Below are 21611 nucleotides of genomic sequence, written 5' to 3'. Positions count from 1 at the left end.
GTACCTCGACCCAATTCCAGCCCCCTTCTGGCAGAGCTTCTTTCTGCTTCCTGAGGCTCAGTCTCACAGGTCTTCCAGTTGTGACCTGCTGCTGGCCTTGTCCTGTACTTAGTCATGAAGTTGTAGGCCTGTAATGTTTTATTATTTTCAGTACACACCAGGCTGGATAAAAATCATTTTTTTTATTTAAATCAATTAATTTTTTTTATTAATATTTTTTAAATTTTAATCAGATTTTTTAAAATTTAAATTGGATTTATTTGATTTAAATCAGATTGGATTTTTAAAATAAAATGCTTTTGGAGGAAAAATCTTTCTAATGATAGTTTTCTATTTAAGTTACATTATAGTCCAAAGGCTACTCATCAGGAAATAAGGATTTGTTTTAAGTTTTTCATGTTTGCTAAAACTCAGTCTAAGTTTTTTTTTTAATTGTTTAACCACATCAGTTAACAAACATGGATACATATGCTGTAATGTTATTGTTTTAGTTAAATAAATGGTTTGAATTGTTATTAAGGAAATGATTCTTTTTCTCCTTCCAGCAGAAAAGTTGTCCAAATATAAACAGTTAACTTATTAAACCTCACAATAATTTCATAAAAGGTTCTGGCTGCAAGATGCAACACTCCTCCCTCAGCAATAGGAAGCAGGCTCTCTGCTGGAGTGCTATAACAGGTCTTAAAGGGACTATTGTGAGTGCAATGCCTAGACGGTTGAACTAGGACCTGGGAGACCAGGGTTCAAATCCCCACTAGATCAAGCTCCTAAAATGCTTCCTTCTTCCTTCCTTCCTTCCTTCCTTCCTTCCTTCCTTCCTTCCTTCTTTCCTTCCTTTCTTTCCCTCCCTCAAATCTGCCCCCTCTCCCCAGTTTCTTAGAAAGCAGATTCTTCTCAGAAACAAGTGCTTTTATTGCCATGCAATCAGAGACTGGCTATTTCTTTATTTCTGTTGATGTGACGAAAGAGGCCGATCTATAAATCGTAATGCAGAAGGACATGAAGTCGGCAACACTGATTTTCTTTCCCAGTGAACAGGGAAACCAACAACAGCAACAAAACCCCTCAACGTCATGCGTTACCCTTATTAGGGTTTTTATTCCCTGGTGCACTTTTGTGTTTAATCTGAGTTTGAAAACAAGAGCCGTTGCATTCTGGTGTCCATGGAAACCAGTTAATTAAAAGGGGGAAATGAATGCTATTGTCATTTATTTCGGTTGCTTTCTCCATTTACAACCAAACACAGATGCCCTACTGTTTCTGTGTTGCTCTTCATCTTGGCATTTTGATTAGTTGGGAAATTGCTTACTAATGTGAGCACAACTGAATTTTACAGCTTGCAGTGGTGGATTCTCCCTCCTTGGAGGTTTTTAAGCAGAGTTTGGATGGCCATCTGTCATGGACGCTTTAGTTGAGATTCTTGCATTGCAGGGAGTTTGGACTAGGAATTGTATGATTCTACAGTTCCCAAGACGCCATCCTTTCTTAAGAGAGCAAAGCACACTATGGCACTCCTTTGAAATGCTCCCGTGTGATGCTCAAGCAAAATCCATGGTATATGGCTTAGAAACAGCTTTCGCTAAATGAGCATATCCTTAGCACAAAATACAGGGCAATTTAATATGGCTAGCTTTTCACTGGGCAATGTAATTAAATCTGTTTTGAAAAGTGGCAAGGCTTTGTGTGTGGAATGCTGTTTTAGACTCTTCAGAAGTTTATCCTGGGTGGAATGTGGAGAGTATGAAAAGACAAGTGTTCAAGATATTTGAGACTACACCCTTTAGCTGCACAGTGAGCATGCAAAAAACTGGATTTAATTATGTCGGTGCATAGCACTTCTAGAGCACTTCTCTCGTTTCTCTCTCCTCTAAACTTCCTCCCCACCAACCCCCCAAATGTGAAAAGCAATCCAAATTTATAATAAAGAAAAGATCATTTTATTCCTTCCCTTCTCCATCATAAGTTTGTATGTGTGTTGGCCAGCTTTATTTTTGGGAGGTTTGAAGATAATTCCCCAGGTGTAGAACATTCCGATTTCTTTTCAAGTATCCTTTTAAAAAACTAAACATGTCAGAATTTCATGTGTAAAGTTTGCATTAAAAGATGCAGAAAAACACTCAAGATTTCATCAGTTTGTGCCGGAAAGCTTAATTCCCTTGCAGCCTTCTTTGGTTTCAAATTAGCATGATAAATTCTCTTTTATTTTTAAAAGGGCATGTTGTTAATTCTCTCCCTTCCCCCAGTTGTGGAAACAGCCCATCAAGTCTTACATCTGCAAACTGGTTTAACTGAAACATGTATTCAAGTAACATGATAAAAGCCCTAAAATTTACGACAAGTGAGCCATGAAATTATATTCTTTATCATAATTAAGTTCTTTTTTAAAAAAAAAAACCTGTCTTTTAAAGCTTATACAGTGTAGTGGTTAAGAGCGGTAGTCTCGTAATCTGGGGAACCGGGTTCGCGTCTCCGCTCCTCCACATGCAGCTGCTGGGTGACCTTGGGCCAGTCACACTTCTCTGAAGTCTCTCAGCCTCACTCACCTCACAGAGTGTTTGTTGTGGGGGAGGAAGGGAAAGGAGAATGTTAGCCGCTTTGAGACTCCTTAAAGTGAGTGAAAGGCGGGATATCAAATCCAAACTCTTCTTCTTCTTCTTCTTCTTCTCTGTGAGCCCCACAATGAATGCTAGCTTTTCTAAATTACTTAGCTTTGGATCAGTACTTTTATTCTGGAGGTACTCAGGGGTACGCGCAGTGCTATTTTTCTAGAAAAACTCACCACGAACTCTTAGAATGACAATGAGGCTCGCCTGAGAGTTGTTGGAACTAAGTTCCGGAGAGTTCCGGCTGGAAAAAAAGCATTGGGTATGCAGTACCAGTATCTTTTTTCTACAATAAAAGCATTGTGTCTGATACTAGGATTAAATACGGGCACTATGTATTTTTAAGGGGGCGGAAGTTGCCCCAGCATCCTAAAACGTGTTCCTTCCCTGCTCACTTTACTATTTCGTGTATACAGTTGTTGCTTGGTTCTCAAACTTAATCCATTCTGGAAGTCCGTTCCAAAACCAAAGCATTCCAAAACCCATAGAAAGTAATGCAAAATGGATTAATCCATTCCAGACTTTTAAAAACAACCCCTAAAACAGCAATTTAACATGAATTTTGCTATCTCGCGAGACCATTGATCCATAAAATGAAAGCAATAAACAATGTACTGCAGTCACACAATCAGTCAGTAGCTGAACTGGGTTCCACACAGTCACAAAAACAAAAGAAAAAAGCCACAAAAACACAGAAGAAATAGCAAAAAAATCAGACAAACCTCAGCGTAACACTCAAAACGGAAGTGTGGCACTCAAATCAGAAGCGTAACACTCAAAACGGAGCACGTTCGACTTCTGAAAAAAGTTCACAAACCAGAACACTTCTGGGTTTGCAGTGTTTGGGTTCCAAGTTGTTTGAGTACCAAGGTGTTTGAGAACCAAGGCACCACTGTACCTCACTTTTCTCGCAAATCGCTCAAGATGGCACACGGCTCTCTCTTCTTTTCCCCTCCCCACCCCTCCATTTTATATTTGCAACAACCCTATGAGGTAGGCTGCATCATTAGGGAGCGAGCAAGATATCCTCGAGGGACTTGCATTAAGCACCTCTGGAAGGGCAGCTAGAAAACTAGTGCTGTTCAGCTGCAAGATTTCCTTGCTGTTCTGTGGCTGAGGTACATATTGTTAGTTGGCTTCTTCCATGCTCTTGGAAAACGTGCTTTAAAGAAGCATATGCGCAACAGGGGACCTCTGACAGGTCGGGAGCTCCCTCGCGCATTATGGTTTAGCCATGTGCTCTGCATGCGCCTGTCGAAAGCATTATGTGCATAGCGGTCCCAGAGTGCAAATGGAGATGGCCTATTGTGTTGAATTTACTAGGGCTCTCCTGGCTTGTGGGCTTTCAGTTGAATTAAAGCAGGGGTCAGCAAACTTTTTCAGCAGGGGGCTGGTCCACTGTCCCTCAGACCTTGTGGGGGGACAGACTATTTTTTGGGGGGGGGGGTGAACGAATTCCTATTCCCCACAAATAACCCAGAGATGCATTTTAAATAAAAGGACACATTCTACTACTGTAAAAACACACTGATTCCTAGACCGTCCATGGGCTGGATTGAGAAGGCGATTGGGCCGGATCCGGGCCCTGGGCCTTAGTTTGCCTACCCACGAATTAGAGCATGGTACTGATAATGTCAAGGTTGCAGGTTCAGTCCCTATGTGCGACAACTGCAAATTCCTGCATTGAAGGGGGTTGGAATGGATCATTGTTAGGGTCCCTTCCAGCTCTACAGTTCTATTATTCTATGAGTTTCCTTAATAACTGAGAATGAGAGAGAGAGAGAGAGAAAGAGAACACTTTTCCAGGCACTCACTGAGCCAGACTCCTGCCCCCCTCAGAAAACCCAGGCAGTCATGAAATAGTGTGAAGTTGGGAGAGTCTGGTTTTTCTTATTTAAATGCGAATTGAATTGTAAATTTACCACCTGCATTCCATAGCCCGTCTCCCCCTTAGGCTAGCCAGGCGTAGCTGCAGCATGTGGTTTCCGTAGTTAACAAATATTAAGTGTAGTTTTAAATAATTATGGGACTGTGGTCGATAGGGAGAGGTGGGGCAAAATCTCTGTTTAAAAAAAATAAACCCCAAGTACTCAGCTTTCAGCCATTTTTAGTAAGACTAAAATCTGGACTCTCCCAAATAAAGAGTGTGACTTAACAGGCGCTTTTCTTTCTGCTTTGTAGAATATGTGCAGGTTATGTGCATGGTCACATTCACACCATATGTTTAAAACACTGTGACCCCACTTTATTCAGTCGTGCCCCCACCAAATTCTGGGAGTTGTAGTTTGGTAAAGGCACAGAGAGTTCTTAGGAGTCCCCTGTTCCCCTTGCAGAGCAACAATTTCCAGAGTGGTTCAATAGTCAATCCCTCTTTCACAGGGAACTCTGGGAATTGCATCTTGGCCAGCCTTCAGCCAAGTTGAATATTAACAGAATCGTAGAGTTGGAAAGGAACCCCAAGGATCATTCAGTCCAAGCCCCTGCAATGCAGGAATCTTTTTGCCCAATGTGGGACTTGAACGCACTGCCCTGTGATTAAGAGTCCCATGCTCTACCGACTGAGCCAGATGACAATAGAAGCTGCAACTCACTCATCTGGAGTTAGTCTCTCTGAAGTCGCTGGTGTTTTTCTTCTGACTGAGCATGGATAAGAAAAAGCCCTTTTGGAGCATGCTCTCATGGAGTAATAAATGAAAGTCCTACTGTTTGAAAGTCCATCTGTTTGAACATATCATATACAGTGGCCACTCGGGTTGCGAACATGATCCGTGTGGGATGCATGTTCGCAACCCACAGTCTCTGCAACCCGCAGCAGCGCATCTGCGCATGTGCGGGTTGTGATTTGGTGCTTATGCGCAAAGCGCAATTTAGCGCTTCTGCGCATGTGCAACTGCCGAAACGCGGAAGTAACCCGTTCCAGTACTTCTGGGTTTCGGCAGTCCACAACCCCAAAAAACGCAACCTGAAGTGTCTGTAACCCGAGGTATGACTGTACAGTGGTGACTCGCAAGACGAAATTAATTCGTTCCGCGAGTTTTGTCGTCTTGCGATTTTTTTCGTCTTGCGAAGCACGGTGTCGGGAAAGTTTTGGAAAAGCTTCAAAAATCACCAAAGTCTTTAAAAACCTCAAAAAAGGCTACCACACTGCGTTCTATGAGTTGCTCCTCGAAGTCAAGTCGCAACTGTATTAACGGTGTTAAGAAAAAGGAAACAAACTTGCAAGACGTTTCCGCCTTGTGAAGCAAGCCGATAGGGAAAATCGTCTTGCGAAGCAGCTCAAAAAACAAAAAACCCTTTCGTCTTGCGGGTTTTTTTGTCTTGCGAGGCATTCGTCTTGCGAGGTACCACTGTATATAATCCAAGGGCCTTCTGGCAGTTTCCTCACACTGCAAAGTGAAGTTACAGGGAACCAGGTGGAGGGCCTTCTCTGTAGTGGCACCCTCACTGTGGAACTATTTGACTTTTAGAAGACATCCGAAGGCAGCCCTGTTTTGGGAATTTTTTAATGGTTGATGTTTTATTGTGTTTTTAAATATTTTGTTAGCAACTGTGCAGAGTGGCTGGGGCAGTCAAATTGGTGGCATATAAATAATGTTGTTGTTGTTTCTTTTATGAAAACGAATCACGCCCAGTAATGTCCGCTCTCCTTTTGCCCAGGCGATTGCCAGCTGCAGACGCCGTGTCGAATCCAGAAGTGCACCACGGACTTTGTGACGCTGACTTCTCACCTGAACTCTGCCCTTGATGGCTTTGATTTGGAATTCTGCAAAGCCCTCCGTGCCTATTCTGCCTGCACCTACCGCAACTCCAAAGTCTGCCGCGGAAACCTGGTCTACCATTCGGCTGTGCTGGGGATCAGCGATCTCATGAGCCAGAGGAACTGCTCCAAGGATGGCCCGACCTCCTCGACGAACCCCGAAATCACCCACGACCCGTGTAATTACAGCGGTCGCCAGGGAGCCGGCGAACTTCGCGGGGGAGGAGAGCAGACTCCGCCCACGTACTTTTTCTGTGGCCTGTTTGGAGACCCACACCTGCGGACCTTTAAGGATCACTTTCAGACGTGCAAAGTGGAAGGGGCGTGGCCCCTCATAGATAACAACTACTTGTCGGTGCAGGTGACAAATGTGCCCGTGGTCCCCAGATCCAGCGCCACTGCCACAAATAAGGTGCGTACAAGGCACACGCCTTATTTTCCTCTTTAAAAAGTTACAATGGAGTTTGAAATTTATAGACGGCAGGATTTTGATGAATTGGGATATGGAAGAAAGGACAAGCCACAGAGCTGTGCCAGGAAAGGAATTCCTAGGCTGGCTAATGCGAACCAGCCTGGCTGGCCTAGCAGAAGAGCAAATCTGTTAACATGACGAGAAGGTGTTGATGGGTCACCCCAGAGGAATACTTTGGCCTGGAGAGACAGGTGTTGCTGAGGTGATGGGGTGTGTTTTTGAGGTGACAGGAAAAGAGAGGTGTTGGGTTTTTTAATAGCAAGGTGTTCTGGGAAGAAGAAGGGAGAAGAAAGACTGGGATCCATCTTGGGCAGGCTGGCTGAAGGTTGGCTTCACTGCTGTGGGGGACAAGCCCCTCTTGAAGTGACCATGCTGTAAGATCTGGGCTTCTTCCATGCAGACTGAATTGGTAAATAGGTGAATAAACCAGATTTCTTAAAGCTACGGCTGTCTCTGATGTGTCTCAGTTCTGCAAAGGAATACTGACACTGGGTGAGTGCCTGGAACCACCCTGGGATCTTGCAGAGAGTGGCGGTGGCGGCACACGCTTTTTGTAACAATATTTTAAATCCGAAACTTTCTTCCCTCCCCCTTTTTGGTGATGGTGGCGAGAAAGCAGAGCTGTTGCATGTGAATGCATGTTTAATTCTTTCAGACTAGAGGATATGTAATCATTAAGCATGCTCACAGATAGTTGGCCAAGAAGAGACAGCTGGTTTTAAGGAGCAGCTCACCTACCTATGCAATGCAGTGACCAAGGGAAGGTCTCCTGTGCTTTGGGCAGAGAACATTGGCTGAGAGTTGATGAAGATTGGAGGGTATATGAGCAGCATTATAAAGGTCTCCAAATCCCGAATGAAAGGTGTGGTTGGGAATAACCTGGAAGGAATTGCAGTGTGGTGAAGTGCATTTGTTGGTGTACAGTCTGTAAATAAGGTTTGGTGGAAAGGAGATGGAGCTCTACTAGCCAGTTTTTGATTGGCTGTGTTGTGCCTGGCGTCTGAGTGCAATAGGAGATGGATTTTGACACGATAGAGCATGGTGCTGATAAGGCCAAGGTTGCAGGTTCGATCTCCATAAGGAACAGCTGCATATTCCTGCATTGCCGGGGGTTGGACTAGATGATCCTTGGTGTCCCGTCCGAGTTTACAGTTCTGTGATTCTACGAATTATTCTGTTCTTTAGCAAGAGTACATACTTGGGATCACACGACAGGGATGTGTTAATGCCCACTGTTAAAGAGATGCTGAAAACGCACTCTTGTAAATGTAAAGTGTGCTGGACTATGAGAGTGCTAAGTTTTCTTCTTAAATGTTTATTATTAGTAGTATTAAAATAAATAAATACATTCAAATTAAATTATACAGTGATGATGCTAGTGGGATAAATGGCACTTCTGGCACCTATTGTCTTAAATTTTGTGAGTGGTAGGATTAAAACACTGAAAAGAACCTCCCCCCCCCCCCTTATGATGAATATTTCCGACTGAGAAGAGCTGTATGAAAGACGTGACTTCTTTGTATGAATTAAAAAGGTGGAGGCTCTGGGTCACTGCTCTTGGCAGATATAGTCTGACATTATTCTAGGGGGTGGGGAACTTGACTCAAAGATGGCTTTGGCCCACATTGAGCCAGTGTTGTAGTCCATTAAGTTCAATGAATCTTAAGAGAGCTGAGTTCAAATGCTAAGGAGGGAAAAATGGAGATTTGTCTTAGAAGTTGCTTCTGAGAATGACTTCATTAAGGAAACGCTGTTAGTGCCTCTAGGCTTTTGGGCTAAAGAGCAATCTGAAGTGCAGGGTGGTTATTAAAAACAACAACAGAAAAGTGATGTAATGCTGCTTTCAGAGTGCCAGTGGAAGCGTACAATTAGCAATTTGTAAGATAAGTATTTTGGGAAGAACAATATGTTTGGTCCTTTTCTATGCATAATTGACCCTTAATGCCTGTAATTTGGTGTTGAGGATCCTACCACAGCCCCTGCTCCCCTCCCCCCCCCCCCAAAAAAATTCTGCCTGCATATCAGCTCCAAGCTGCACACACAATTTGATCTGGGGTGTGTGAATGTTTTTTTAAAACAAAAAAAAACTCATGACCTTCCAAGGTGCGCTCTCTCTCTCTCTCTCTCTCTGTGTGTGTGTGTGTGTGTAGCAGCCATGGAGACATTTTATGACCTAACTATTCAACATGCTGGGGACGCAGGTGGCGCTGTGGGTAAAAGCCTCAGCGCCTAGGGCTTGCCAATCGGAAGGTCGGCGGTTCGAATCCCTGTGGCGGGGTGCGCTCCTGCTGCTCGGTCCCAGCGCCTGCCAACCTAGCAGTTCGAAAGCACCCCCGGGTGCAAGTAGATAAATAGGGACCGCTTACTAGCGGGAAGGTAAACGGCGTTTCCGTGTGCGGCTCTGGCTTGCCAGAGCAGCTTTGTCACGCTGGCCACGTGACCCGGAAAGTGTCTCCGGACAGCGCTGGCCCCCGGCCTATAGAGTGAGATGGGCGCACAACCCTAGAGTCTGTCAAGACTGGCCCGTACGGGCAGGGGTACCTTTACCTTTTTATTCAACATGCTATCAAGCCCAGTTCAAGATCTTGATGGTGACTTTAAAGCCCTGAATTGCTTGGAACCCAGTTATCCCCCCTTCTTCTTACTCCGTCTGTATTGTTTTTAACACTTGATTTGGGAGCAGCCCAGAGTGGCTGGGGAAACTCAGCCAGATGGGCGGGGTATAAATAAAAAAAATTGTTATTATTATTATTATCCGTCCTGTCTGGGATTAAAGTTCTACTGGGAAGGCTCTTGACACCATCTCTGAATGATGCTCATAGTTCAGCAGCTCGAGTGAGGCCTCCTCCTGGGTGGTACCCCAGCTGTGGAATGCCCTCCCCTTTGAAAAATGGCTGGCACCAATATTATTTAGTGTTGCACGCTGGCTATGAACTTAGCTTTTCCACCAGGTGCTTAATTTGTCAGGCCAGCAATAGTGCCATTGAAGAAGAGCAGGTGCAATATTTGTGGTGGGGGTCATTTAGTCCAACCCTATGCGGTGCAGGAATATTTTCCCTAACATGGGGCTCAAGCCCACAACCCTGAATTTCTATCCCACCATTTCTCAAAGCACCTTAAGGCATTGTACACCTCCCTCCCTCCTTCTGTCTCTTATCCTCACAACAGCCCTGCGGGTAAACTAGGCTGTGAGAGAATGTTTGACCCCAAATCACTCACTGGGCTTCATGGCCGAGTAGGGATTTGAAATCTGATCTCCCCAGCTCTTAGTTCAGCACTCTAACCCAGGGTTTCTCAAACTTGGGTCTCCAACTGTTTTGGACTACAGATCCCGTCATCCCTGACCATTTGTCCTGCTAACTAGGAACGATGGGAGTTGTAGTCCAGCAGCAGCTGGAGACGAGACCCAGGTTTGGGAAACCCTGCTCTAACCACTGGCTTTTGGTAATTTTTTAATCTTAAACTATGTCACCCACCCACGGGATCTCTTGCTGACGAAGGCTGAGCTAAAGGTGAAATAAAAATAAATTTCTGTGTGACGTTTAGTTCTCTTGGATAGAGAGGTTTGAATAAGTGAGCTGTCAGATACCGAAGTGGATGCTCTTCTGAGTGGTGCTGCCTTTTGTTACTACTTAATGTGGTTTTGAAGCTGCATTGCCCAGGCTCGCAATCCTGGGGAAAGCGCTGCGTTCGACACCCTGCCTTTTAACAACAGAAGCCGGCAAGCACAAAAAATGAAAATGAAAATACCATCGTCAATGTTAAGAGGTGATTGATCCAAAGCGTGCATCTGCATCCACAGGGATGTTCAAATAGGCAGAAGCAACTAATGGGATGTGGGTGTGTTCATTAAAGAGACTTGGACTGTAGGATGTCTGAAAGAGGTTTCTTGGCACTGGTGATTCTATTGGATGCTACACAGACCTTGAGGTTTTGCTTCCACTGCCAGGCAATTAGGCTTTTATCAGAATACCTTTGTGCTGTCATGGAAGCCGTGCATGACATACCTCTGAAAGCCTTAATGCATTTACTTGAAACCCTTTGAGTTCTGTTGCTTAAACATTCCCTTTTTAAAGATGCGTTATGGAAAAGTCTTCCGTTTTCTTTAGTTTTTTCCTCACGTTTACCCATGCAAAGTTGCATAAAGCGTCCACCATTTTCAGGGTGGCCTCGTACCTAGCTTAATGACAACAAGTCAGTCACTTTTCATCTTTTTAACAAGACACGCCCCCCCCCCGGTGAAATTATTATTATTATTATTATTTTGCTGTCAAAAGTGATCTCTCCAAACAAGACATCTAGCGAGCGAGAACTATCACCTTTTGTTTGGAAGAAAGAGTCTTCGGAATTAAAGTCTACATATTGCAAGTTCTGCTAAGCAGTATAGATTTCTCATTAAAAAGAGAACAGGCTGAATTTAGATTGGAATAAATATTCCCCACCTCCCCCAGAGCAGACTGCTCACTTTGGTTGTGGGTTAAAGCAGCAGGAATTTCAGCAGCGTTCTTTTTAGGTTTGAAAGCAAGAACCCTCTTTCAGCATTAGCCAAGGGGGAATGTATTTACCTAATCTCAAGGAGGGCAATAGCATTTAACTATCTGATAAAAGAAACCACATACACACTACAGGCAGCTCCCCCCCCCCCACTTACGTGGAGGTTACTTCCGTGCACATAAGTGAAATCGGGTAAAGTGGGGAGCACCCTTTGAACCCCCCCTCTTTCTCCAAACCAGACCCCAAATACTGATACAGTGGTACCTCGGGTTACAGACGCTTCAGGTTACAGACTCCGCTAACCCGGAAATATTACCTCGGGTTAAGAACTTTGCTTCAGGATGAGAAGAGAAATTGTGCTCCGGCGGCATAGCAGCAGCCCCATTAGCTAAAGTGGTACCTTAAGAACAGTTTCAGGTTAAAAACAGACCTCCAGAACGAATTAAGTTCTTAACCCGAGGTACCACTGTATCCAGAAATGTCCACAACTAGGATGGAAGCTCTGGGGCTGGCTGGAGACAGCTCAGGGAAGCAGTGGCTGTTGCTGCTGCGCTACTGCACACATCAGCTGTTAGGCGAGGAGGCAGAGCAGCGTAAACAAAGCCCCACTGCACCTCTGGTTTCTTAGGGGCTTTCTCTGCCCCCAATGACGTCCTCTTTGGGGGATCATCTCCTCGCAAGCTGTGAGGACTTTTCAGCTCTCTCCCGCCATTTCTGGGTTTGAATTGAACTAGTTAATTATTTCCCTGCGATGCGCATATATGTGGTCGTGTAATCACACGTAAGTGAGGCTGGGCACCTGTATTGCACACTAAAATGAATTTGGATGTTTGGTGACCTTGGAGAAAATAGGCAGGAGCAGTAATTCACGTTGTCTGGAGATATGACAAATTTAACCAGGGTGAGGAACTGGCGGCCCACGTTTCACATCTGACTCATAAGGCTTCCTGGCTCTCTACGAAGCCCCACCCCCTGCCTTGAGTTGGTGGGGGTGGGGAATGCCTTGCTCTTCTTAATCAATATGCACATCACAAATCAGGAAGCATGGAATGAACTTTGCAAGTGTTGTACAGTCGGGTTAAGAACTTAATTCGTTCTGGAGGTCCATTCTTAACCTGAAACTGTTCTTAACCTGAGGTACCACTTTAGCCAATGGGGCCTCCCACTGCCGCCACACCGCCACTGCGCGATTTCTGTTCTTATCCTGAAGCAAAGTTCTTAACCCGAGGTACTATTTCTGGGTTAGCGGAGTATGTACCGTATTTTTCGCCCTATAGGACGCACCGTCCCATAAGGCGCACCTAGTTTTTTGGGGGGGAAATAAAGGGCAAAAAATTATTTTCCCCCCCCCAGGCGCGGGGCTGGGGCTGGGGCGGGGGAAGCTCGAGCTTCCCCCGACCCCAGCCCCCAAACAGGCAGCTCTCTGCAAGCCGTGGGAGCGCTCCCGCTGCTTGCTGACAGGTGCGCGAAGCCTGGACGCGCTGAGCTGAGCGCGCACAGGCTTCAGCATGCAGGCAAGTCTCCGCAAGCAGCGGGAGCCCAGCGCTGGGCTCCCGCTGCTTGCGGAGAGGTGTGCAAAGCCTGGAGAGCGTGAGGGGTCAGTGCGCACCGACCCCTCGCTCTCCAGGCTTCAGCGAAAGCCTGCATTCGCCCCATAGGACGCACACACATTTCCCCTTCATTTTTGGAGGGGGAAAAGTGCGTCCTATAGGGCGAAAAATACGGTAACCTGAAGCATCTGTAACCCAAGGTACCACTGTATTCCCGTAGGCACCAGTGTGGGTTTTTCAGTAACAACTGTGGAATCTCCGAATGTGCTTCTGATGTGGTGCTGGGTTTTGGCTGGCAGCAGAAGATCTTCGGCGAGTCGGAGACTGGACATAAAAGTTACTCATCTCCCTGCAAGAGTAATACAGCATTACTGATTGCTGTGAATTAACACAGCATTCTATGGAAACCTCTTCCTTGACACACCCTGTTGTAGCTTTGATGATCTTATGCTTACTTCCAATCAGGGTAGGTTTAAGAGGTCCGCTTCATTTCCTTTGCTGGTTTCTTGCAAGGTTGGGAGCACCTCTGCAGCAGATGCAGCCATCTAGGTTGTAAACAATCTGTGTTGCAGAAGAGTTCGCCTTTCTCGTGGTCTCCTTTGTTGCCTTTCACTGACTGGCTCTGACTCTTACAGTTTGGTAAATGGCTGTTTTCGTGTTCCTTCTGTTGCAGTTTCTTTAATTTTCTGGGCAAATGTGCATTTCTCTGATAGGAGGCAAACAATTGGCACTAAGAATTCTTACACCTTAGGTGCGTGTTGTGTAACATTGTTGAAATAAAGGAGACTCTTAATCTCCAGTTGTGTTCCACATGCCCTTTTTTATCTGTAGAAGATGAGCATATCAGGTTTCAGGTCAAGAGTGTGGCGGCTTACATCGACTTTTACAACAATTTGTTCATTTTCATAGAATGGTAAAGTTAGAAGGGATCCCAAGGGTCATCTAGTCCAACCCTCTGCAATGCAGGAATCTCAACTAAAGCACTCATGGAAAGAAGCATAAATTGCTTCTTTTAGTGCCTGTTTCTGTGAGTCGCAGAGCTTGGCAATTAGTAATGGAGGCACAATTTACTTAACTGGTTGAGACTAGCTTTGTCTTCTGGTTTCTGTGACACTGAGGCCAAAGAGTTGTGTATTATCCACCTTCTTGAATTCACCTTTGCCATCACTTACTATGTTTCTGTGCAGTATTTAATTTTGAGGGGGAAGGTTGATCTATCTCCCCAAAAGCTTGAATTGCTGCTGTCTCTGCTGCAGGCGAACTCAGCAAGATCTTTACTTGGCAGCATTGTAAATCCAGACTTCTTGAAATCTACAGGGCAGAGCACTGGATCTCTCTGACCTGCTTTCCAGCATTGCTCTGACGAAGTTAACAGATGGTTCAAATTGATTAGATCTCACCTGGAATCAACATAAATAGGTAGCAAAAGAACAAGGAGGGAGAACGCTGGCATTGACAAAATAAGAAAATAAGTTTGACCTCAGGGTTACCTTCTCTGTCCTTATGTTGGTTTCACTTCCTTGAAGGAAAAAAAAAGGAGATTGGTTGTCTAGTTTCTCGGTGTCATTTGAAATGCCAGTTTTGTAACTGCTCGCACCTGTGCGCAGTGAGTCACTGCCCTATCTTGATGGGATCTTGTTCTTTTCCATCCTTCCTCACTTTTCGCTCTTCTCAAGGGATTGCTTATTTCAGGTAAATCCAGGTAACCATCTGTTCTGGTAAGTAACATTCATAGGTTCTGTACTTCAAAAATGGCATTGGGCCACCGGCATTGTTTTCGAAAATATCTGTCAGAAAATGCAAGGAGTAAAAACACACACACAAAAAGTCATATGTGGGCCTCCTGTTGAGTCAGAGTGCCATTTCAGCAGCCTGCATGACGACTGTGCTTTTGAAAAGATAGATAGATATGCTAGCTAGACAGACCTGTTTAGGGATTGCCTTTGACTTGCATGCCAGCCACATTTCCGGAAGAGAATTTGGTACAGTAAAATATACAGTAGGCCTTCTTGGGTACGGCGAGGAAACACCTTTGTGTTCATCAGCATGAAAAGGAATTTGCATTTCTTATCTACCTCTGTAGTTAGAAAATGCACCTGGATTTAGGCCTTGTGCACAGAACCATTTGAATGCATATGGCTCTCTGGGTCAGAGGGCAATATAACCCCTGCACCATCTGGTTCTTCATACAAAAGCAGAGCAGGCTAGTGGTGGATCTTTGATACTCTTGATGGGACAATAGGGTGGCACTGTGGTCTAAACCTCTTAGCCTCTTGGGCTTGGTGATCAGAAGGTTGGCAGTTCGAATCCCCGCGACGGGGTGAGCTCCTGTTGCTCTGTCCCAGCTCCTGCCAACCTAGCAGTTCGAAAGCACGTCAAAGTGAAAGTAGATAAATAGGTACCACTGCGGCGGGAAGGTAAATGGTGCTTCCATACGCTCTGGTTTCCATCACAGTGTTCTGTTGCACCAGAAGCGGTTTAGTCATGCTGGCCACATGACTTGGAAAGCTGTCTGTGGACAAACACCGGCTCCCTTGGCCTGAAGCGAGATGGGCGCCACAACTCCATAGTCGCCTTTGACTGGACTTAACCATCTAGGGGTCCTTTACTTACTTTACTTTTGATGGGACAGTATCCTACGCTGCATCTCAGAGCAGCAGGTCACTCTGCCCTCATTCTGCCCCATAGCAGGTGCATGAGATGGCTGCTTCTCTCTTTTCAAGTTTGAGCGCAAACTTACCTTTCTGTAGCGATAGGCGAGGTGCTGCTGGCTCTTTGCTATGGCTTAGGCAGCGGTTCTCAACCTGTGGGTCCCCAGATGTTGTTGGACTACAACTCCCATCATCCCTGAGCTCTGGCGTTGCTAGCTAGGGGTGATGGGTGTTGTAGTTCAACAACATCTGGGGACCCACAGGTTGAGAAAGACTGGCTTAGAGGATACCTGGAAAAACTTAGGCAGAGGGCCTTCTTGGTAGCGGCGCCCTCCCTTTGGAACGCCCTCCCATCAGATGTCTTCTAGAAGTCTACTTGACTTCTAGAATACATCTGAAGGCAGCCCTGTTTAGGGAAGTTTTTAATGTTTGTTGTTTTATCATGTTTTTAATATTCTGTTGGGAGCCTCCCAGAGTGGCTGGGGAGGCCTGGCCAGATGGGCGGGGGTATAAGTAATAAATTATTATTATTATTATTATTATTAGGTTGGTCTTATCAGCCCTGAGTCTTTCCCAAGCAAACGTCAAGCCTTCCAAGGAGCGACTTGACAACGCGGAGATCTTGCTGGCGGCAGAACAGGGGAGGATTTCTAGGGCTGTGTACACACCGTTCATTTTTAAAGCGCATGAGTTTCCTCTGAAGAATCTTGGGAACTGTAGCTTAAGAGCGCTGGGAATTATAACACTGGGGGTAAACTACACTTCTTTGGGAGAAGCTTTGTGCATTGAAGGTGTGGTTTTGTACGCAGCCTGTGTCTTGCTTCGTAAGATCCGGGCGCTCGTAAATGTACTCAGGTGCTTCTCGGTCACTGCTCTTCAGAGCTATTGTCTCCTTGATTGTAGTTGTGAGAGGTTGCCTTATATTGAGGTAGGCAATTAGCCCATCTAGGCCAGCACTCCCTGTTCTAATGGACACAGTTCCTTCCTGCTGCTGCTGATGTTCCTCCTCTGTGAAAAATAGGAGCTGGGACTTCAAAGATGTTGATGTACCTTGGAGACAGGTCTCAGACGGGGCAGCTTGCGCCCATGAAAATGGCAGTTTCCTAAGAGCAGAGGAAAACAAAAACTTTCACCAGGACAACTTGTGTGTTTTATTTTTTTAGAAACCAAACACCGGCGTTGAGACTGTTGTCTTGCATGGATTATGTAAACATAAGCAAATTTATGGAAAATTTCTGTAATTTATATTCTGATTCACCTACTGATGTGCAGGGACAATGTGCTCCATGGGGCACTGTCTCTGGCTCCTGGGAATCATGCACAGACTCACCTGTGGCATTAGAAGTTGCTCCTGTATTATCAAAACATACTTTTGAAACCCATGAGGCCTAGAAACTCTGCTATGGGATGCTGAATTGGTGTCCCAGTATCCAGTTTTAAATTTGAACCCATGCAATTAGGAACATACATGGGTCATATCCAACTAACTCCTTCCACCAGCGCAAGAGATTTTCCTTGTGCAATAGATCTTTTCTCTCTGGTCATGCGTGAGTGGGGATTCGAACCCTGATCTCCCAGGTCCTAGTCCGACACCCTAACTACTACACCACACGGACTTCCTAGAATACTTCTACTGCAGGGCAGCTCTATAAATTGAATTGGTATATAGGGAAAGCCAAATGTCCCTTAGAGAGAAGGATCCAAAATATTTTCCTTGAAGTTTGAATTTGTTTGATTCTGGATTGTTTTATTGGATGTTTTGATGCATTATAAACCACTTCTGAGATTTCCCCCCTTTAAAATATAAAGCAGTATAGAAATGAAAAGAATATCAATAACAGTAAAAAAGAAATCCCATTGATGGGAAAGGTGCCTAGATGTTCCATTGTGGCCACTGCAACAAAGGTTTACGGTGCCATTTGGCGATTCGCTTATACAGTGGAACCTCGGTTTCTGAGCATCTCTTAAGCCGAACATTTCAGTTTTCGAACACCGAAACTCGGAAATAAATTCTTCCGTTTTTGGAAGCGGCTTGGAAGCGGCTTGGAAGTTGAACGGCTTCCAAGGCGCATTTTAAAATTTAACTCTGTATTGTTTTTAATACTTGATTGGGAGCCGCCCAGAGTGGCTGGGGAAACTCAGCCAGATGGGCGGGGTATAAATAATAAATTATTATTATTATTATTTCTCCATTTTCTCAATGGAATTTGCCGACCGTCCATTGCGCCTTGGTTGTCGAACATTTCGGGAGTCGAACGGTCTTCCAGAACGCATTATGTTCGACAACCGAGCTACCACTGTATACCTGAGCTTTGAACGCTGTTTCATAGGTAACCTTTGACAGGCTGAGAGTGGGTGAGGTTGCTTAGCGCCACCCAGTGAGGTGACTCTGAGTAGAGCTTTGAACTTTGCGCATTAAGTATAGAACTCAGGTGTTTGTGTGGCGTAGGTTGTCTTAGGAGAGCTGGGATTTATGGCAAGTGCTCCTTACTGGTGAGCTGAGAGGATCGAATGGAATGGAAGTATTAAAAATGAATGAGGCAAAGTAGTTCGGAAGGAGAGTTGGGGCAGGGTGGGGTGGGGAGGAGAGAGGCGAAATGTTTAACAAAGGCATTGATGTTTTAAATGCACAACAATATTACCTATTAATAATAAATGGTGTGGTAAGAGACCAAATGTGCCAGAGTAAGTTATTGCAGTTTATGGATTAGGTCAGAGAAACAAGTAAGCAATGCGGATGGTGTCTGGAGGTTCAGTGACTAAAAAAACATTTGCACGAGCCTCCTCAAGGTGGGTTGGTGTGGGGTGTGTGGGGAGCAACCTTTAAGGGGCAGTAATTGACACAGCAGCTTAGTCTGTAGCTTGTCCTGAGGGGATACCTCCCCCACTCTGTCACAGACTAGCATCCTGGAAAAAAATGCATTTGCAGTTCCTGTGTATTGCAGTTACATCCAAGATGGATGTGCTTGCGTAGCTCATCCAGGGCTGGGCCTGCTTGCATTGGGAGCCTGCTAGCTAAATTTGGAAAGCAGTTAGTGACCGTTGGAGGACTTTGAATGCTACCCGGAGAGTAGTAAATCATGCCTTGATTCTCTTTCATAGCAAAGACCGAAACAGCACATTCGCCGGCGGGTCTGCTACAGTAATAGCTGGTTGCCTCTGCCAAGACCCCATACCCTCCAACATTTCTCTGATGAAAATAGGAACGTCCTGTTCAATACTGCTGCTGCTACTACTGCTACTACTAATATTTATACCCCACCCATCTGAATGGGTTGCCCCAAGCCACTCTGGGTGGCTTCCAACATACAGTAGAGTCAAACCTCAGATCCTGAACGCCTCCGTTTTGGAACGTTTCGGCTCCCGGACACTGAAAACCCGGAAGTAAATGCTCTGGTTTCCAAATGTTTTTTGGAAGCCGAACGTCCGACACGGCTTCCGCTTGAGTGCAGGAAGTTCCTGCAACCAATCTGAAGCCACGCCTCTGAAATGTTCATTTCGGAAGCCGAATGGGCTACGGAATGAATTACGTTCGACAACTGATGCTTGACTGTATATGAAAACATAATAAAACATTAAACATTTAGAAAACTTCCCTATACAGGACTGCCTTCATATGTCTTCTAAAGGTTGTATAGTCCTTGGCTCGGGGGTTGCATAACTCCATACCCTCCAACATTTCTCTGATGAAATTAGGGACGCCCTAAGGAAAAGTGGGACATTCCAGGATCAAGTCAGAAACTGGGATGGCTTCTGTAAATCCTGGACTGTCCCTGGAAATTATGGACATTTGGAGGGTCTGCAACCAGCCTTTTTTTCCTGAAATGATGTTGTACTATTTATTTATTTAGAAAGATTCATTAACTGCTTGATGACAAAGCTTTATAAGTAAAAAGATTTCAGCCAAGCTAAAATACGCAAAGCTGTTGAAAAAAGCAAATATACATAAAATCACTGTCTGTAAAGCACAGCTAAAATGAGCAAAACCCTTAAAAACTAATAGAGGTAACGACTACAACTCCTGTCATCTCTGACAATTGGTGTTGCTGGCTGGGGAGTCTGGAGTGTGTTGACCCAACAATATTGTGTTGAGGGTATAGTGTCGGGGAAGGCTGTTTTTATGGTCTAGTCTGAAGCATCCTTGCATAGAAATAGAAATTGTGATAGGATTGGATGTTGCACTTGGTTACTAGACAATGTCCAATGTTACATGGAGTAGACTCGTTGAAATGAATGGCCTTAAGTCTATGGTTTTCAGTGGGTGGTATTCTGAGTGTGATTGACGTTGGACATTGCCCTGAAGCAAGGATGGAAGACCTCAGATCCGGGGGCCAAATGCATCCCTCTAACTAACCCGTGAATTCTCCATATGTCATATCCCTTACCGGTCCTACTTTGTACCCTCCTTGAGAAGTTGTTGCTTGGCTAGAATGCCATCTTGAGCTCTTATAATGCTTTTTCTTTTCCTGAATAGAGGATAGGAGTGTGTGTATAAGTTAGTCTACTAAAGGGACCCCTGATAATTAAGTCCAGTCACGAAGGACTCTGGGGTTGCAGCGCTCATCTCGCTTTACAGGCCGGGGGAGCTGGTGTTTGTCCACTTCCTCCAACAGTTTTTTCCAGGTCATGTGGCCAGCATGACTAAGCCGCTTCTGGTGAAACCAGAGCAGTGCACGGAAACACTGTTTACCTTCCTGCCAGAGAGGTACCTATTTATCTACTTGCACCTTGATGTGCTTTCAAACTGCTAGGTTGGCAGAAGCTGGGACAGAGCAACAGGCGCTCACTCTGTCGCGGGGATTCGAACTGCCCACCTTTCGATCACCAAGCCCAAGTGGCACAGTGGTTTAACCCACAGCACCACCCGCGTCCCTCTGCAGTGGTACCTCGGGTTACATACGCTTCAGGTTACATACGCTTCAGGTTAAAAACTCCGCTAACCCAGAAATAGTACCTCGGGTTAAGAACTTTGCTTCAGGATGAGAACAGAAATTGTGCTCTGGCGGCGCAGCAGCAGCAGGAGGCCCCATTAGCTAAAGTGGTGCTTCAGGTTAAGAACAGTTTCAGGTTAAGTACGGACCTCCGGAACGAATTAAGTACTTAACCCGAGGTACCACTGTACTGTACAAAGGTAAAAATTATAAGAACATAAGAATCTGCTGGATCAGGGCAAAGGTCCACCTAATCCAGATTCCTGTTCTTGCAGTGGCCAACTATGGAAGCCTTGTAGGAAACAAGAACACTCTTCTCTGCTGTAGTTTTCAGAAATGGTATTCTCCAATCCATGGAGGCACAGCATAGCCATCATGGCTAGTAACCTTGGCTAGCCTTCTCCTCTCTGAATTTGTCTGCTCCTTTTCAAAAAAAAACATCCAAGTTGGGGACCACCACGGCGATTTCCATAGTTTAATCACACTTTTGCCTCTGGCCCCATTGTCCACTGGCATGTGGCTCCTGAAAGATTGCTTAGAAGGGAATGCTGTCCTTGAGCTGAGAAATGGTTAGCCAGTTGAGTCGCAATCTGTGACTCCTTAATACCTTAGGGCAGTTTGAGGATATTCTGTAGACCTGTTAATAATGGAGCTCTGCACCTGATTTAAAAGTTAAATCCATGAAAGATGATTATTTATTTGCTTGATCCTGGCCTTGCTGGAAAGCAGCAACTCGAAATGTGTGGTTTAATATATTTTTTAAAAGGTCTTTATCCCAAAGGTGGGATGTTCAGCCAAGAATACGTTTCAGATTATATTGCATTATGGTTTCTAAATTGAGAGAGAGATGTTTACATTGCCTTGCATAATGCATCCATTTCTTTTTATAAAAAACTACCCTACTTAATACAGACTTTGGAAAACTTTGCTGCCTTTTAATAGGAGTTGTGTGGCCTGTAGAGACCAGCTGCAGAGCAGTGCTGCACTCAGGGCAGCAGGAAGGCAGACAATTGCTTGGCACCTTTTCAAGGCTAAGTGGTCTGTGGACAAAGCTCTACTTCCCTGGCTCTTGTTTAGGCTTAATTCTCACCCTTGCATTTGTTGGTGAATACCAGGAGTGGGGAACATGTGATGCTCCTTGAAGTTGTGGAAC

General features: G+C 45.1%; 1 protein-coding gene across 4 annotated transcripts in view; it reads left to right on the top strand.

Moving 5' to 3' along the window:
- Positions 1-21611, top strand: part of RGMB (repulsive guidance molecule BMP co-receptor b) — a 44290-nt gene that overhangs the window by 14052 nt on the left and 8627 nt on the right. For all 4 annotated transcript variants that reach the window (XM_028748006.2, XM_028748008.2, XM_028748007.2 and 1 more), the window contains one exon: positions 6261-6772. In XM_028748006.2, coding sequence (XP_028603839.2) covers positions 6261-6772 — 512 coding nt within the window. The remainder of the gene's footprint in view (positions 1-6260; positions 6773-21611) is intronic.

The sequence above is a fragment of the Podarcis muralis genome, chromosome 11 (assembly GCF_964188315.1).
Source record: "Podarcis muralis chromosome 11, rPodMur119.hap1.1, whole genome shotgun sequence".
NCBI classification, from domain to species: Eukaryota; Metazoa; Chordata; class Lepidosauria; order Squamata; family Lacertidae; genus Podarcis; species Podarcis muralis.
This window is presented reverse-complemented; position numbering and strand designations above follow the sequence as displayed.